Source organism: Panicum virgatum, chromosome 2N (assembly GCF_016808335.1).
Source record: "Panicum virgatum strain AP13 chromosome 2N, P.virgatum_v5, whole genome shotgun sequence".
NCBI classification, from domain to species: Eukaryota; Viridiplantae; Streptophyta; class Magnoliopsida; order Poales; family Poaceae; genus Panicum; species Panicum virgatum.
In genome coordinates this window covers 4,071,604-4,090,240 of record NC_053146.1, presented here as the reverse complement: position 1 = coordinate 4,090,240, position 18,637 = coordinate 4,071,604, and the positions used below count along the sequence as shown (strand labels likewise).

The 18,637-nt window shown below is 48.3% G+C and overlaps 2 protein-coding genes across 2 annotated transcripts; one reads left to right on the top strand and one right to left on the bottom strand.

Moving 5' to 3' along the window:
* Positions 1-5,791: 5,791 nt before the first annotated feature.
* LOC120659154 lies at positions 5,792-11,881 on the bottom strand. The gene is made up of 2 exons (XM_039937201.1): positions 11,814-11,881; positions 5,792-6,287 (listed from the first exon to the last, which is right to left on the bottom strand). The coding sequence occupies exons 1-2, from the start codon at positions 11,879-11,881 to the stop codon at positions 5,792-5,794; spliced, it is 564 nt and encodes a 187-aa protein (XP_039793135.1).
* A 4,164-nt stretch (positions 11,882-16,045) lies between these two features.
* On the top strand, positions 16,046-18,152 carry LOC120659350 (F-box/kelch-repeat protein At1g30090-like). Its single transcript, XM_039937466.1, has 2 exons — positions 16,046-16,363; positions 16,500-18,152. Exon 2 carries the CDS (start codon positions 16,633-16,635, stop codon positions 17,851-17,853), a length of 1,221 nt encoding a protein of 406 aa, XP_039793400.1. The 5' UTR covers positions 16,046-16,363; positions 16,500-16,632; the 3' UTR covers positions 17,854-18,152.
* The last annotated feature ends 485 nt before the right edge of the window (positions 18,153-18,637 follow it).

Here is an 18,637-nt window from a genome sequence, read left to right as displayed (position 1 = left end):
TCTAAAACAGGCCAATAGGTTGTGTTTATAAAAACTAGGACAAAAGCATGCATCAAAGGATGGGATTGAACTTGCCGTCTTCAAAGCCTTCCGGGAAGTCCTGATCGAGGTGCTGTCCTTCGGGCTCGGGGTTGCAGAACTGATCCTCATTCGCTTGCTCGCAGTACTGCTCATCGACGGGGTCTCCTTCGTTTACACCGTGACCTACGACGTATACAAACAACCACACAATCAAGAAAAAGAAATACAAGCTTTATCGTTGAGCTCGAATCGAAAACAATTAAGATATGGAGATAGAAGTAAGATTTTTGGGTGATTTCCTAATGACATGTCCAAAACTATGTTAGGAATGTTGTGGTAAAGTTTCAGGTCGATCGGAGGTTGCTCGGCGCATGAAATGATAGGTTACATAAAGGTTTAGGGGTTAAATAAGGGGTCAGGGACCTGTTTGTAATTATTCTTGAGAAGGCAGGGGCTTGTTTGGTATTTTAGAATTTATCTGGGTCATTTTGAAAAAGGTTAGGGGTTTATTTAGAGATATGTTTATATGAGGAAAGGGTTTGTTTTGAAATATAATAAAGGAAGGGTTTAATTTGCAAAAAGGTTAAAAGGTGGAAGGGCTCTTAAGTAAATAGAAGAGAGGGGAGGGGGTTTTGGGCATATTTGCCCTTTTCTTCTTCCTCCCGACATAGGGGCGGACAGGGGAACGGCGCAGGAGGGGGGGCCATGGAGCCAACGGCCCTGGGCGCGAGGGAAGCCGGGAAGTGGGGCAAAACGGAGAGGAGGCTGAGGGGGTTCGATTCCCCTCCTCACCTTGAGCTGGGATGGAGCGAGGCGGGCTGCCCACGGCGGCGGACGGAGGTGGGCGACGGCGGCTATGGCGGCGGTGCTGCGAGGCTGGGGAGAGGGACCGCGGTGGCGGAGGTGGTTGTGGTGGCCGAGAGCTGCGCGGAGGCCCTATTTATAGGCCGGGAGAGGCGGTGGAGAGGGGGGGCGCCGGTGGCCGAGCTCGGTGGCCATTAATGGCGGTTTGGCCTCGTCGGGGTGTCGCGGAGCGGCGGCGCGATTCGCGGCGGCGTACAGGACGACGAGATGGCTCAGGCAGCAGCGAGCGTCGCACCGGGCATCCCGCGGCGCGTGGAACGCGTGGGCACGGGGGTGCTGCAGCGCGTGGCACAGGGGAGCTTTGTCCGTGCGTGAGCAGGCAGCAGGGAAGAGAAGGAAGGAGAAGGAAAGAGAAAAGAAAAAGGAGAAAGAGAAAAAGGAAAAATGGAGAAAAAGAAAAAGGGGAAAAGGAAAAAGGAAAGAGGAGAAAAAGAAGAGGAGGCGCCGGCGGGATTCGCGGCGACGGTCGCGAGCCGGGCGTGACGTCGACGAGAAGCGACGCGTATGAGAAACGAGGAGAACAGGGAAAAGATTAGATGGTGACTGATGCCGGTGTCGGGACGGCGGATCGCCAGGGAATTTCGGACGGGAAGGGTTTTAGAAAAGATTTGAGCTCAACGATGTAAAATAATTTTAAAAATTATTTTTAGCGTGTGATTTAACTTGGTGAATTTTGGGATGTTACAAACCTACCCCACTTAAAATGAATCTCGTCCTCGAGATTCGGCTGGATCCTAAAGAGGTGGGGAAACTTCTTCTTCAGGGCATCTTCACGTTCCCACGTAGCTTCTTCTACGCAGTGTCTGCTCCATTGAACTCTGCAAATCCATACTTCGGAGTTTCTTGTTCTTCTAGTAACGGTGTCCAAGATCTTGATAGGTACTTCCTGGTACCGAAGGTCTGTCTGCAGATCTATCTCTTCTTCTGGCACATGCTCTTTCTCTGGTACTCTCAAACATCTCCTTAACTGGGACACATGGAACACCGGGTGTATATCCGACATTCCTTCTGGTAGCTCCAGTCGGTACGCTACGGCTCCAACTTTCTTCAGAACTTGGTATGGTCCAATGTACCGAGGGGCCAACTTTCCTTGTACCTGAAACCTTCGGGTTCCTGAAATGGGTGAAACCTTGAGATAAACGAAATCTCCTGGGTTGAAACTTATTTCCCGACTTTTCTTATCTGCGTAGCTCTTCTGTCGAGACAGGGCTGCTTTCAGCTTTTCTCTAATCTCAGCCACTCTTTCTTCTACTTCCTTTATGAGTGCAGGTCCAACTAGGGCATGTTCTCCAACTTCAGACCACATCAGGGGGGTTCTGCATTTTCTCCCATAGAGAGCTTCGAACGGTGACATGCCCAAGCTTGCTTGGTAGCTGTTGTTGTATGAAAACTCGGAATAGGGTAAACTCTGCTCCCAATCTTTGCCATAGGTAAGGACACATGCTCTCAACATGTCCTCCATAATCTGATTCACTCTTTCCGTCTGGCCATCCGTCTGTGGGTGATAAGCGGAGCTGAAATCCAATTTGGTGCCCATGGCTTTATGCAAACTTTTCCAAAATCTAGAGGTGAATTGGGTCCCTCTATCTGAAACGATTCTGCTAGGCACACCATGCAATTTTACTATGTTTTCCACATAAAGCTTTGTTAGCTTTTCTCCACCGTAATTTGTTCGTACGGGTATGAAATAAGCCGATTTAGTGAATCGGTCCACTATTACCCATATAGAGAAGAGATGCAATGCCTGGCCACTACCTTTGCCCATGCAAACTGCACTAACTAGCCGCTAGCAGCCAAGAAACACCAGTATGTTCGCAACTGTAGACAGGCTAGGACAGGGATCGAGTGAGTGGTCAGCGCGTCGAAACCAGACAATATAGTTCACACATTTTTTGTTAGGACCGCAGCATATATACCATAGCAGACAACACCACCTGAACCCCATGTGCTCTGCCGGCCGGCTCGCAATGCAACCGTGACAACCACCACAGTTCCAGAACAGCAAGGATCTCCCTCAGATGATGGAAGGCAATCTCGCGGCCCATGTATAGACTATACTGTATAGTATCGGCAGTACAAGGGTACTATAGGAAAAAAAATGTTAATAGCATCAAGATTAATTTCATTTGGACTATTTTTCTAATTCTATCTCTTCATTTACATTCATAACTGAAAAAAGTAATTATAAAATTACCTTTACTAACAAAGGGTTAGATGTGCTCTATTCTACTAAGTTAGGGATGGCACCCGCGGATGCGGGTGCAGGTTTGGTGGAAACCCGCCCGCAGGCAAAACCCGCGGGGTTGGAAAAAAATCCGGCCGCAGGTAGACACGCGGGTGCATTTTTGCACCCGCACCCACGGATTTTGGGCGGGTTTCGTGTGCCCGCGGGTGTGACAACAGATATAATAAAAATGCACAGATCCGTAAATTTAAATAGTCAAACATCATATTTCTATAAGTAATAAGGGTAAACTAACAATAAATTTATAAGTTCAAAGTAATAACGACAAACTAACAATAAATCCATAAATTTTTGTGCTCATTTTATAGTTAGGATAGTTGGGCTGGGCCTTACCTAAGCACGCTGGGTTAGGATTTCTTTGTTTGCGGATGGGTGTGGGTCCACCCACGGGTGGAATCTCAAACCCATGCGGGTCCACCCATGGGTGGAATATCGGACACGCACCCGCACCCGTCGGGTCTAAAATCCGCAGATACCCGCATCCGCGGGTGCAATTTCCATCCCTACACTAAGTGATGGTATTGTACACTATAAATACCTCGATAAATTGGCATCACCGTGTATTTGTGTCAGACAATCGAGCCACAGAGCCCATAAGTTAGACCTTACATGATCTTTCTTATTAAGCTTCATTCTTATTTGCATATCGTATTAGGTAGAGACTTTTAGTCTCTATTGTAAGTACCGGTGGAAATACGATACTAAAAGACATTTTAAAATGGTACTGATAGTCTGTTTTCTAGTAGTACATGTACGTAGATAAACATAATATATATTTAGGTGCATGTATAATAAAAGCTATTTATTTATACTTATCAAAATAATCTACAATTTGAAACTGAGGAAGTACTTAACATTAGGGCTCAAGAGCACATCGATTGTCATCCAGATTACGTATACGCTGCTTAATACAATCGTGCATATATGGCGTCATCAGGAAAAATCCAACAGAGGCAGCAGGCACTGTCGATCCCTGCGTCTGGTCCCCTTGGTAGCAGCAGCTGCTGTCACGCTGTGCGAGGCCACGTGACACCATCCGTCCTGGAAGTGGACGTGCTAGCTTGTCCGATCCCCAATCCAATCTAGAATCTAGGCAGCATGGCAACAACCAGCAGGTCTTCTTGTGAAGCTACCTCTTCAAGAGGCTTGGAAGAGTCAGCGCGGCTCAGGTCCCATTTGAATCCTATAATTATTTTTTAGTTCTTAAATTTGTCACAAACTAATGAGAATTAAATGTGGACTAATTGCTAAGCTAATTACATAGATAGTATTAGCTAATTAATAGTTAGAATCCATAGTCTTGATTAGTTCTGCATTAGTTATATTTAGCCTATTCTTACATTCAAATCAGACTAATTTTATTCTAGTCTTCAGCTCCTATTTTAGACCATCCAAACAGAATCCTGTGCATGGTGTGTGGAGCCCGGACCTAACGACGGGTCAGGTTCCACTTTCTTTTCTTTTCTTTTCTTTTTTTGAAAAACCGGCAGGCTACTCTTCAGATTCAGCAAATTACTGGCATACACTTGGAGCTGTGATTATTAGCGAGAGCTTCTGCGGCTGTGATCAGTGCCGGCATGGCATTTTTGGTAGATGATCACATTTAGTCTAGCAACTCTTCATGATTCTTCTCCTTTTAAGCGGATGGCAAGACCTAGCTTTACTTACCGCATTTTGTTACGAGAGAAATAAAACAATGGTATGTACTTTGTTCACCTTTTGCGAGAAGCAATCCATTGTGTATACTAGCCTGTCAACTCGTGCTCCCGCACAGGCTAATTAAAATTAATATAAAAATAAGATTTATAGCTAATAATTATAATTATCTATCTCACGCCACCTTTCGTCTATTAAATATTCTAACACATACTCTAAAATACATATTATTATCTAGTTGCAATAGATTTTATTTTGTATCGCACCTCTATGTGTATTTGATATATATTTAACTGAACTATTTGCTTTTGAATTACTATTCCTATCTCTTCCATCATACATATATTTGGTAACACATATTGTGGGCACTATTTTTATATCAAAAATAACATAAACAATATATTAGTAACGATATAAATAATAATTTAGAATATTATATTGGTGCACTTTAATAATTTATTATAATTATATAATTCAGATTTAGAGTTTACTTTAACTCTTGACAAAGATATAATTGGATAATTTATATGTAAATTTAGGAGATTATTTGCATTATTTTTATAATGACATATCTGGGTAATTTACATTAAGATTAGCATGTTACTTTAGATTTTTTATAATAGCAAAGTTGAGTAATTAGGGTTATTTATTCTATTTTTATAATGATAAAGTTGGGTAATCTATTAGAAAATATAACAGATTTAATGACTACTATGATTAAGTTATTGAATTGATGGTCGGTTTTTATGATTTTTGTGAGAATTTTTATGATTTCTCTATTTTTTTAGAGTGTCCATTTAGATTTTTAGATGGCTTCACATTAAGCCTCCAATTAGTAATAATAAGATAAGATACAGTATGATACATCAATACATTCCCATCCTCCAACACCCAACACAAACAAGCAACACGACTGATCGACAACGGTATAGTAGGCAACCACACAAGACGATGACTGAGCGCTATTGGCACGCCACACGAAGAACGCTAGCTAGCTCATGGTCGTCAAGCTGGCCAGAGCCTCAGCTCGAGGTCGGGCTCCTCGCCGCCACCACCGGAGGCCGCTGCCGCCGTCGTGGTCTCCTTCGGCGCCGTGGCGGCGGCCTGCTGCGTGCCCCTGCTCCAGTTGAGCACGTCACCCATCAACCCGTCCCTGCTGCCGTCGTGCTCGGTGCCGCCGTGCAGGGCCGGCACGTGGCCGGTCCACCGCGACCTCTCCAGCTCCAAGCGCCGCAGCGCCACGGAGGCGGCGTCCCTGTGCGCCTCCCCAGCCCTGGCGCCGCCCGCGGCAGCCCCGCCGAAGCGCTGGCCATGGGCGCCCGCCACGAACATCGACAACGTGTCCGCCGGAAGCGCGCTGCCGGCGGCCGCGAGCGCGTCCAGTTCCACCGCGGCGGCGTAGGATGTGCCGCCGCAGGGGTTCCAGATGCTGCCGGCGATGCGCTCCTTCTTGTGCGCGTTCTGGTGCCCGCCCAGCGCCTGCGACTTGAGGAACGTCTTGCTGCAGAACAGGCACGGGTACAGCCGCGCGCCGCCGCTGCCGTCGACGAGCCCGCCGCCGCGTGCATCCGGAGGAGGCGGTGGAGCACGTTCGGAGGACTCCATGAAGGCATATATGTAAAGGTCCTATCGACGATTATTCGATCTGCATCTGCTGCTCCATAAAAGGATTGGTTGCCAGTAGAACTAATAAAGTGCTACTAAGCTAGCATTCTGCTAATGCAAGTTCTATGATTGCTATATTTGTTGGCAACATTAGCTGCTGGTACCAACACAAGGGGAGGAGGAGACCTGTGGCTGTGAGTGGACGGATGAGCCACTCTACTATTTATAGAAAGGGAAGGACGAAGGCATACCAACTCACAAGTCACGAGGAGACACAGCGCTCCATTGTTGGAGATTGCTACTTACATCACCGTGATTTCGAAAAGTTGTTGATGAACTAGCTAGGTTCAAAAGGCTGTTGCAGCCATGAACGTTAACATAAAGACTGCTAGTGTGTGTTGCAACATTGATGTACAGTACTATTGTATCGTTCTGATTTGTACTCCCTTTATCCTAAATTATTAGTTGCTTTAATTTTTATAGATACATCAATTTTAGTATGCATTTAGACGTGATATATATCTAGATGCGTAGCTAAAACTATGTATCTAGAAAACCCAAAACGACTAATAATTTAGGATGGAGAGAGTACTTGGTATAGCTTCACTACTTTTCTTACAGTTTATCAACTCTTTAAAAGCATCGCATCCTTTTTCACGTATTTCCAAAACCGACGATATAAGTATTCTCTTTCTTTCCATCCATTCTTGTTACTAAGGGCGTCTGCAACAAGTCGATTTCAGCTAGCTATTTGACTGCTGACGAGGACAGTGATCTGATGACGTGGAAGCATAAAAGGTGGAAAGAGAATGCTAGCTGGCGATGGAGAAATCGCTAGAAGATTTACGTGACCTAAGGAAATATAGAGTGGAGCAGTGGGATCCATGGCCTGCACAAAGTATGAGTTCCTGCTTTGTAAATTGTATCATTGCAATTTTTCTTCTCTCAGCGCCAAGTCAGCTAGCTATTTCTCCACCACCACTGGGGCTCACGAGAAAGTGAAACACAAAATTTTATGGAAGAACGCTGTGGAAGGCTCACGATAAAGTGAAACACAAAATTTTCACTGTGGCTACTCCTACGGTCCAAGATCCTGACTGCCGACAAACTTCTGATTAGGACATTGCCTTGTAATCCGGTCTACAACTTGTGTGATCAAGAGTTTGAGACTGCATTGCATTGTGCTTAAATTGCAGCTATGCAAAGAAAGTTTGGCACTTGGTTTTCAATTGGGCACGTTTGGAATGGATCCGCCTTCTCTTCATACTGGTTGTGATGATATTCATACTTGGTGGGCTTTGGTTCTTCAACAACACAATTTCAAGAAGCAAAGGTCAGTGGCAGCTATCTTAATGGTGTCAGTGTGGAATATCTGGACCCACAGGCGGGCCCAGGAATTAGGAGGTGGGTATTCAAAATTTCAAAAAGTGTAAAAAAAAATTGATTGTTCAAAATTTATAAATTACAATAATAGTTTTTAAAATAAAGATCAAATTTATCACTAGTCAGCTCAGCTTGATTTCGCTCAGCAGCTTGCTCGCCCATACTGCACAAGGCACGGACTGCTGGAGTGTCAGAGCTTTGGAGGCCCTGCCATCCTGGCGAAGTGGCAACGCCTTGCCTTGGCCATGCGCACCATGCCGTGCACGGTCGAGCCCTGCGCCCTTGCCTAGCTAAGGCGCTGACCTGGCCGCTACTCGCATCTCGTGGCCCGCTCGGTTACCAAGCCCATGACGACGTCTATCTGCCCGGCCGCGGAGCTTCTACCCTTGTCCGTCCTCGCGGTCGACGAGCCCCTCCATTTGTTTGTTCATCTGGCTTCGTCGTGCCCTCATTGCCGGGATTGCTGATTCGAGGAGCTAGGGTTGCGGTCTTGCAGCTGAGGATTGGAAATCGAGGGACCGAGTGGACGCATGAGCGTTTGGCCTGCCTATCAGGCGGGCTCACTAGCTACCTGACCAATAATGGACTTGTGGACCGTCGGGTAGGGAGGGGTAGAACGTGGGCTGCTATGATTTTTCAGCAAGAAGCAGAAACTAGAAATTTCAAAACCTATTATGTCATGTAATATTTGCATTTTTTGCATCATATGTATATGATACACTGTATATAAAAAATTTTACCAGAAATAATGGGTATTCGTCTGAATACCCTTGCTACACCTTGGGCCCGCCCGACTGGACCAATGAGAGGAACAGAAGGATTTTCAGCAACAAACTAAGTTCCAGCAGCCGATTTACATGTTTGTCCTAATCAAAGCAAAGTTACCGATGCGTGTGCGGCTTGTGGAAGGTATGAGCTCCCTTAGTTCTTCTAGTTTGAGTGTGATAAATTCTAATCCAGGTGTTGATCCAAAAATTGTGGAAGCCCATTATTCTACATTATTGGAGGACCATAATTGTCTATTCACAACATCATTGTATAAGAGTATGTTTGGATCCAGAAACTAGCTAAAAATTTGCTCCATATGATCCAAATAGGGAGGCTAAACATAGGCTAAAGATTAGCCAACTCTCAACTAAAGTTTAGTTCTTTAGGCCTCCAAATCCAGCTAATCTTATCATACTATTTAGGGGTGTCAATTAGTGACCCTTAGGTGCACCACCAACCTCCAAAATTAGATCTCATTTTGGAAAATTAGTACAAAATTTTGAACTGAAGAGGGTTGGAGGTGCACCTACGAGTCACCAATTTGCACCCCCTGATACTATTACTAATTGGAGGCTCCTTTGAAGCCTCCACGTGAAGCCACAGATTCTAAGTGTACACTCTAAAAAAATTCTAGAAATTCTCACAAAAATAAAAAATATGCAGTCATCAATCCGACAACTCTAATCATAATAGTCATTGGATCTGTTATCTTTCCTAATAAATTACCCACATCTAACATTATAAAGCAAATTGAAGCAACCCCTAAACATATATCTAAATTACCCACCTCTACCATTATAAAAAAAATCTAAAGTAACCCCCTAATCTTTGTGTAAATTACTCATCCATGCATGCCATTATAAAAAAAATACAAATAACCTCCTAAATTTGCATATAAATTATCCAATTATATCATTATTTAAAGTTAAAGTAACTTCTAAATTTGAATCCAAATTATATAATTATATATAACAAAATATTAAATTGCACCACTATGTAATTTGAAATTACTATTTCTATCATTATATATTATATTTTTATATAAAAATACTACTCATGTGTCACTATGTATTCATGTATGATGAAAGAAATAAGAATGCACGAATAAATGTTTTAATTAAATATATATCAAACACACATATAGAGATGTGATACAAAATTAAATCTATTGCAACTAGACATATATATATATATATATTTTAGAGTATGTGTTAGAAATAGATAGTATAGATAAAAGAGGGCGTGAGATAGATAATTATTATTAGCCCTTGTGGGAGCACAAGTCGGTAGACTAGTACGTATGTCGGTACCCTGTAGCAGGGATACCCACTCTTACTGCAACAAGTCAGGACTCGCGTAGTCATCTGTAGCTACGCCATATGAGGCGGAGCAGCCGGGCCCCACAAGTCAGGCTCTTTCCTCACCAGGCCAACGGCCCCGGACTCGCTCCCCGCTCTGGGAGGGGTCCGGTGACGCCACGTGTCCCTGAGGAGGGGAAGCTCCGAGCCAACAACCGAGGGCTCGGACCTCCTCGCGCCCGTCCGGACCTCCCGCGCACGTAGAACCAACATACCGCCGGGGGTCCGGAGCCGCCACGTGTCCCGCGGGCGCGGGTCTTCCACTGAAAGACTCGCCCACCCACCGCATTCAATGCGGGTGGTTGAGGCGTGCTCTGCCGCCGCGGCACGCGGGGCAGCCTTTGCCAGGTCTCACTATAGACCGCGTATTACCGAGGTACACAGTGCAGCCGCCTGCGCCGCATCCGCGCAGAGCACGTCTGCCGCATTAAATGGATACGACGGCATGGCACTTTTTCCATCATGCCGTCTACGCCGCAAGCTACACGGCCCGTTCAGCTACGTTACAGGCGACGCCGCACGCTACACCCTGACGCCGTTTCGACAAGACAGGGCAAAGCACGCCGGTCGGAAGATTCCCACGGACAAACCAGGTAAATCCAAGAATGAGATCTTCTCCGCCTGTAACGCCATAATGTATGAACAGTATGTGATTTTATATTACATCGTTGGGCCCACCTGTCAGGGACCCAACGGCCATGTACACGCCTCCCTTGAGATATAAAAGGAAGGCGCTCGCTGTACACAAGATGCTGTCAAGCACTCTGGAGCACAAACTCACCCAGACTCAAGCAATACAGCACACAAGACGTAGGGTATTACGCTCCGGCGGCCCGAACCACTCTAAACCTGTTGTGTTCATCGTGTTCTTCTAGGAGATAGAACTAGTCCTAACTAACCCCCGAGTACTCACCCTTTGGGCTTAGGCGGGTGCATTCCGCCACCCGGCTGTGGTTTGCCACACCACGATAACGTACTAATTTAATAGTGGATAGTAAGTACAAAAAAAAACTCTCCCCAAACTTTACCCTCTTACAACGCGCGCTTGGCATAGGGGTATAAGCAAATTTTCTCAGTACTACATTTAAAGTTTAGTTAGAGCAACTCCAGCAGATCCTCTAAACAGACTCCTATTTGAAGTTTAGAGGGTTAAACGAAAAAGATGCACTCCAGCAGACCCCCTTCTAGTCCCTTTATTTTGGGGAGGCCTCCAAATCCCCTCCTCCACCCTCCATTTTTAGGGGGTCTTTTGGGGGCCCTCTATTATAAATTAGAATTGAGGGCTATTACTAGAGTTGAAACAAATTTAGAAGTCCCTATAAAATAGAGGCAGTCTCTCATTTAATATTTAGAAGATCTCATTTAGAGGCTATTGCTAGAGTTGCTTTTATAACTAAAACTTTAGTTTTAGCCCATCCATATGGATACTGAGATGACGACTGCGCGCTCGGTGTTCGATGTTTAACGACGACTGTTCACCAACACAATGCCCGTATATAGCCACTAATTATATTTGTGGCAAGAGGATGCTCGAATAATCGATACACGCTCTGGTGTGTCGACACGCGTCCCCGCAGCAGCACGCCTTATTAGCTTGCTCTGCTCTGCTCGCAATGAGTATCCGCCTCAAGGCTCGTCGGAAACCGACGCCGCAGGGCCCCGTCGCTGTTCCTTGTTGCTCATCCCCTCCCAGCAGAATGGACGACGACACCGATGGCACTTGCATCTGTTGTTGTCGTGCTCGATCCGTCCAAGCTTTCGTCTGATTTTTCGGCTCCCGTGCGAGCTTTCGTAGCGGTGCCGGGGTCTCGATTCAGAAAAAGATGGGGTGGTTGGTTGCGATCCCGGCCCCTCGCCGCAGGGCCGCTGCGCCTGCGCGGTGGCGGCAACGGCCGCCGCTAGCTGCCGCCTACCTCGGTGGCTCGGTGGTCCGGCGCTCGCTGGTACAGGTGATCGGTCCAGTCCGGTCGCCGTCAGCCATGCGGCCATGGCGGCAGGCATCTGCAGGGGTTCGATCGGAGCCTCGGTAGCTCCGTATCCGTAGGCTGGCTACGACATCGGCCAGCCCAAAATTGCCGTTATTTCTTTCTATTCGTATTCGTAGCGGTTTTTTTATTTTTTTGTTTTTTGTTTTTGTTTTTTACAAAATATATATTTTCATTTTCGAAATTTACAGAAATATACCCGGCCGCCCAACTGCCGGGCGGCCGGCACCTGGTCGCCCCGTTGCCGGGCGGCAGTGACTTATCTATAAAAATTTTCGTAAAAAAATTGCATTCCGGTCCCTGAAGGACCGGTCGCCCGGCAGCCGGGCGGCCGGTCCAGGCTAGCTGGTTCTTCAATATTTTCAGAGGACGGGAAGAGCTCGTATTTCATCTGCCTGCTGGTCTGATTGTGACAGACGCACTGCTCTCTCTCCACCGAACAAATCAGCACCTGCTCTCCTTTTTCCACGCCAAGCACAGCAGAGCAATCAATTAGCAGCAGCAGCTCTCTCTCTCTTCTCTCTCATGCATGCATGCACACTCACGCACTGGCACATAGCACAAGCAGCAGCCAGAGCTCCTCTTTAATGCCCCCAGTTATTTCTTTTTCCCCAACCACACCACCGCCAGCAGCCTGGGCTCCTGCTCCTCACGCCATGTGCCTCCTCTCAAGCCGCCGCCACCTCTGTTCCTCACTGTCACGATCAGACCAGCAGGCAGATGAAACACGAGCTCTTCCTGTACGGGAGAGAAGAGAGAGTGTGCAGGAGTGTGCATGCATGAGTGTGCATGAGTGAGAGAAGAAGAGAGAGCTTTTGCCTGTGCGTGAGTGTGCATGCATGAGAGAGAAGAGAGAGAGAGCTGCTGCTGCTAATTGATTGCTCTGCTGTGCTTGGCGTGGAAAAAGGAGAGCATGTGCTGATTTGCTCGGTGGAGAGAGAGCAATGAGCCTGTCACGATCAGACCAGCAGGCAGATGAAACACGAGCTCTTTCCGTCCTATGAAAATATTGAAGAACCAGCTAGCCTGGACCGGCCGCCCAGCTGGCGGGCGGTCTGAGGGGCCGGCCGCCCCACTGCCGGGCGACCGGTCCTTCAGGGACCGGAACGCAATTTTTTTACGAAAATTTTTATAGATAAGCTCCTGCCGCCCGGCAGCGAGGCGACCAGGTGCCGGCCGCCCGGCAGCTAGGCGGACGGGGTATATTCTTGTAAATTTCGAAAACGATAATATATTTTGTAAAAAATGAAAATATAAAATATAAAAATAAAAAACCGCCGTATTCGTATTCGTGTTTGTTACAGGCCGCAAACTCGGCCCAGTGTCCTGTGGGGATGTCTCGTCTCTTCCTGACATTGTCCAGCCCAGCTACTGCCACAAGACACTGGGCTGTCGTTTCGTCTCTCGTTTATTGGGCCGGCCTAACTTGTACCGTCCTTTGTTGCTGTTGTGTTACCGTTCATTCCGTTTTGTAAAAGGGAAAACATAACTGAGCATGTTTTGAACAGAACGAATCGTTATATTCGGCTGGCTTATCAGCTAGCCACTCAGCAGTGTTTTTTTCTCACATTAAATTAACATTAGCTACCAGTCAATAGTCAATCAGCAGTATTTTTTTCTTACAATAAATCAGCACTAAATCAGCTACAGCCAGAAACAAAAAGAAAGGACCCAAGCTGTGACGGCCAAACACAACAATTCTGTACCTCTCTTTTTAAAAAAAAATTCTCTCACAACTGAATCTTTCAATTAATTAGAAACATGAGCACCTCCACGTCATTTAAGAAGAAATTCTTTGTGAGAGCTGATCCCGCGCTAACTACTCCGTGATTAGGTAGATTCCCCCACCAACCCTTTCCCTCCCACTAATAACGCGCGCCTACCAAAACGCCCACCCCAATTACGAAAATTTACAATTATCCTTTTTCGTTTTCTTTTATTTCTATACCGCGTGAAAAAAAAAGAAAAAAAAATACCGAGAGAAGTATTGTCCTGTTTTTTTAGAAAATGTAATGCTCTGTTACTTTACCGTTAGGCTGCTCGCACTGGCGACCTTTAAATGGTACTAAGGAAAGTGATAGCGTAAATCGAGCTGTAGCGGCATCCGCTATCCCCTCCGCTACGGTAGCGGGAGCCCGTGGTTCCGCCAAATGCAGCGGGGTAGCGGACGTCCACTGAGCCCCGCGCCAGTCCCACCTCCCCTCCGAGACTCAACTGTTCGCGCGCGGAGCCGGACCACGCCGCCATTGGAAGTTGTCTGCCGCCGCGATGAGGCCAGCCGTCCGCTCCGCAAGGAGGCGTCCGCCGCCGGCCTCCGCCTCCTCCTCAAGCCCGCGCTCCGCCGCACCTGCTCCGTCCGCGCCTCCTCAACGAGGTCCGCTCCGCCACGCGTGGGAAAGGAAGGCGCCGCGGCTAGCCGCGCCTGATCCACCGCTGTCCGAGGTGGACCTCGCCGTGCGCTCCAGGGGCGGCCGCAGAGGAGGCACGGGGCGACGGCGAGCGAGCTGGCGGAGGAAGCAGGGAACCGCAGCACCTGCGCGAGGGCGACGACGAGTGAGCGGGAGGAGAAGAGCGCCGCCTTGCTCGCGCTCCCTCGTTATCTGACGCGCTCGCTCCCGCCCTTGCCTCGCACCCGTCATCGAGGCCGGCTAGATGTGGCCACGTGCTGCGGTGACCCGCGCTCGCCAGCACCTTGGGGGCCGATGGCGGAGGCCAGTGCGCCCGCTCGAGTTCTGCGAGACCGGCACGGCGGCGGCCAGCGGGGTCAGTGGCGCGGCAATGCCCGCTTGCGAGCCGGCCGGATCTGGCGGCGGCCAGAGGGGCGTGGCCGGAGGCGGGACGAGCCAGCGACGAAGGGGGAGGGGCGGGCCGCACCGGCGAGGGGAGAGGAGGGCGCGCACTGCCGCAGCTCCGCCCCGCCTAGGGATGGCACCCGCGGATGCGGGTGCTGATTTTGAGAAAACAAGCCCGCAAGCAAACCCGCGGGTGTATTTCTGCATCCGCACCCGCACCCGCGGGTTTTGAGTGACCACGGGTGTGACAATATATACAATAAAAATACATAAATTCATCAATTTAAACAGTCAAATAGCACATTTCTATAAGTAATAAGGGCAAACTAAAAACAAATCCATAAGTTCAAAGTAATAAGAACAAATTCATAAGTTTTTATGCTCATTTTATAGTTAGTATAGTTGGACCGTGCCTTGTCTATGGAGGCTGGTCTGAGATTTCTTTGTTTTTGGATGAGTGCGGGTCCATCCGCGGGTGGAATTTCAAACCCCCACCTACAATATGCGGGTGCGGGTCCACCCACAGATGGAATATCAAACCCACAACCGCAACCCTCGTATCTAAAATCCGTGGATACCAGCATTCGCTGGTGAAATTGGCATCCCTAGCTCTGCCCCTGCCCCGCGGCCACCGGGATCCGCGCCGGCTGGAATTGGAAGCCGACGAGACGGAGCGCCGACATTGGGGAGGGAGGGACACTGGTGGACATAGAGAGAGTGTGGGGATGAGGAGACGGTTGGGGTGGGTGGGAAATAATTTAATAAATCTGACAAGTGGATAGTTATAGTTGGTATAGAATAAAAATATAAATAATTAATGGGTACAGAAAATCTGAATATATAATAGATAATATTTATTTTAGAGCATGACGAGTGTGAATAGTCTTAAGACGAGATACTAGGGTTGTGTTTGGTTATTCATCACATCATCTTTTCATAAAAAAGACGAATGTTCGCATGAAGTACTAAATGAAATCTATTTGCAAAGACTTTTCAGGGATGGGTGTAATTTTTCGAGATGAATCTAACGAGCAAAGTTCCATCATGATTGGCTACAGTGATGGTACAGTAATCGTCTCTAATTATCCTCTAGTCATACGGTCAAAGACCTTATAGCTACAATTCATACTACAGTACCATAATTGTGAAAATTATTTTATAATTAGATTTTATTTAATACTACTAATTAGTGGTCGAAGGCAAACCCCTAACCAAACACGGCCTAGAGGTGACGTGTTCTTGCTTTCTCACACGTGCTACGACCTACGAGTCGAGGCACGCAGCGTGTGGTGGGGCCCGCCTACCGAACAAGAACGAGGTGTTTTCTTTTCTTGATAAGAAAAAAAGGAAAGAAAACGAAAAGAAATCGCAGGCTGCTGCGTTCGAGCTGCTAGCCCTAGCCTGCTAGTGGAGGAGTGGTGGTGGTACTAATTGGCAGCTTTGACCTCACCCTTCTGGTTCTCCTATCCTTTCCTTCCCCATCCTCTTCTCTCTCTGCCTGCTGCTGGTTTGGTGTCGCTGCCGCCTGCCAGTCCGTCTGGTCTGCTGGTGGTGGTGGTAGTTGTTGGAACGAGAGCGTCAGCTGGCAGTAGAGCCAATCAATGGCGGGGCTGGGGAGGTGAAGGTCTTCGCCGCTTCCAGGAGAAGGCGCCGGCCCCAACCCCAAGGAACAAGAGGGGTCTCCAGGTCAGTTTCGTCGCCCCTCCTCGTCTCCTGAGATTGCCGGTGGATTCGCGAGGGATTAGGGTCTGGATAGCGCGAATCGCCACCATTCTTCATTTCTTCTGCTCTGCGGCGATTGATTTCTGGCTGCCTGTACCAGGTGGGCTGCTGTAGATCCTTCCTCCGGCGATCGTTTCTTTTTTCTCTCTCTACTCGTGGTCGAGGAATTGGGGATTTTTTCCCCGCAGCAAGTAGCAGCACGTTTGAGGCTCGCTGCTGCAGGTAGGCAGAGCATGCGCCACGTCCGGGTGTCCTCCCACCAGGCCCCCGTCCACAAGCTCGGCCACGCGCAGATGGCGCTCACGCCCAAGTTCCGCCTCGCCACCGCCGCCCCCGCGCCGCCCTCGCCCACGGAGGCCCAGCAGCCGGCCTGGGAGACGCCGCTGATCCCGGGGCTCCCCGACGACGCCGCGCTCGGCTGCCTCCTCCGCCTCCCCGTCGAGGCGCACGCGGCCTGCCGCCTCGTGTGCCGCCGCTGGCGCCGCCACCTCGCCGACAAGGCGCGCTTCTTCGCGCAGCGGCGGGCGCTGGGCCTCCGCACCCCCTGGCTCTTCACCCTCGCCTTCCACCGCTGCACGGGCAAGATCCAGTGGAAGGTGCTCGACCTCGGCCACCTCACCTGGCACGCCATCCCCACCATGCCGTGCCGGGACCGGGCGTGCCCCCGGGGGTTCGGCTGCGTCGCCATCCCCAGCGACGGCACGCTCCTCGTCTGCGGCGGCCTCGTCTCCGACATGGACTGCCCGCTGCACCTGGTGCTCAAGTATGACATCTACAGGAACAGGTGGACCGTCATGACGAGGATGCTCGCCGCCCGCTCCTTCTTTGCCGGCGGCGTGATCGATGGCCGGGTTTATGTCGCCGGAGGCTATAGCACCAACCAGTTTGAGCTCAATTCCGCGGAGGTTCTTGATCCGGACAAGGGCGTTTGGCAGCCAATCGCTAGTATGGGCATCAACATGGCCTCCTCGGACTCTGCTGTCATCAGTGGTAGGCTCTATGTCACTGAAGGTTGCGCGTGGCCGTTCTTCTCGTCGCCGAGAGGACAGGTTTATGATCCGAAGATCGACCGGTGGGAGGCAATGCCGGTTGGAATGCGCGAAGGTTGGACGGGACAGAGTGTGGTCATCGATGGGCATCTGTTTGTCATTTCAGAGTATGAGAGGATGAAGGTTAAGATCTATGATCCGCAGACGGATTCATGGGACTCGGTCAGTGGTCCTCCGATGCCCGAGCGGATTATGAAGCCCTTCTCCGTCAGTTGTCTGGACAGCAAGATTGTCGTTGTTGGCCGAGGTCTCCATGTAGCGATTGGGTATGTTGAGAAGCAACCTGCTGCTGGTGGCAATTCTGGTAGCAGGAGTTCAAGCTACTCCATTTGTTGGCAAGATGTGGATGTTCCTAAGGAATTCAGTGATCTGACACCTTCGAGCAGCCAGATTCTGCATGCTTAATTTATCTTCGAGCCCGCCGTGGTGATTCATCTGCAAAAGTACCCCAGCTGATCAACCTTCTCCGGTACTGTCTATGACTGATCTGATCAACTCCTTAAATTGCCCCTTTGAGCTGTACAATTGTTGTGTTCTGTATAGTAGGCTCTTTTCCAGTCAGATCTCTATGATCTGGAGCTGTTGTACCTTGTTGTAAAGAAATAAATCGAGTTTCTCTAGAACAGAGACAAATTAAGACCCCGTTGTAAGTATATGCTTGTCAGTTTTTTTTTTGAGATTATATGCTTGTCAGTTCTTGAACAGGAAGTTCTATTTGGCTGTGTTTAGATGAGGTGAAAAGGGGAGAAAAAAATCACATCAGTCACTGTAGTACACTGTAGCACTTTTTCGTTTGTTTGTGGTAAATATTGTCCTACCATGACCTAACTAGGCTCAAAAGATTCGTCTCGCAACGTACATCAAAACTATACAATTAGTTTTTTTATTTAACTACATTTAGTACTCCATGCATGAGTTATTTGCTATATTTAATGTTTCGATGTGATAGGAGATGTGATGGATGTGATGGAAAGTTTGGAAATTTGGTGGGAACTAAACACACCCTTTCTTTCTTTGGTCTTTAGGGCGCGTTTAGTTCCCCATCCAAAAATTTTTGGATGTCAAATCAGCACTTTGATCGGATGTCGGGAAGACTTTTCGGACACTAATTAAAAAACTAATTTCAGAACTCATTTGGAAACCACGAGACGAATCTTTTGAGGCCTTTGACCGCGTCATTAGCACATGT

What these genes read in the sequence shown, in the direction of transcription:
- LOC120659154 (XM_039937201.1), bottom strand. Translation starts at nt 11,881, where the DNA reads ATGGCTGACGGCGACCGGACTGGACCGATCACCTGTACCAGCGAGCGC. An exon ending in CGGACCACCGAGCCACCGAG is followed by an intron (nt 6,288 to 11,813) that starts GTAGGCGGCAGC and finishes CCTGTTCTGCAG; the next exon opens with CAAGACGTTCCTCAAGTCGC.
- LOC120659350 (XM_039937466.1), top strand. Translation starts at nt 16,633, where the DNA reads ATGCGCCACGTCCGGGTGTCCTCCCACCAGGCCCCCGTCCACAAGCTC.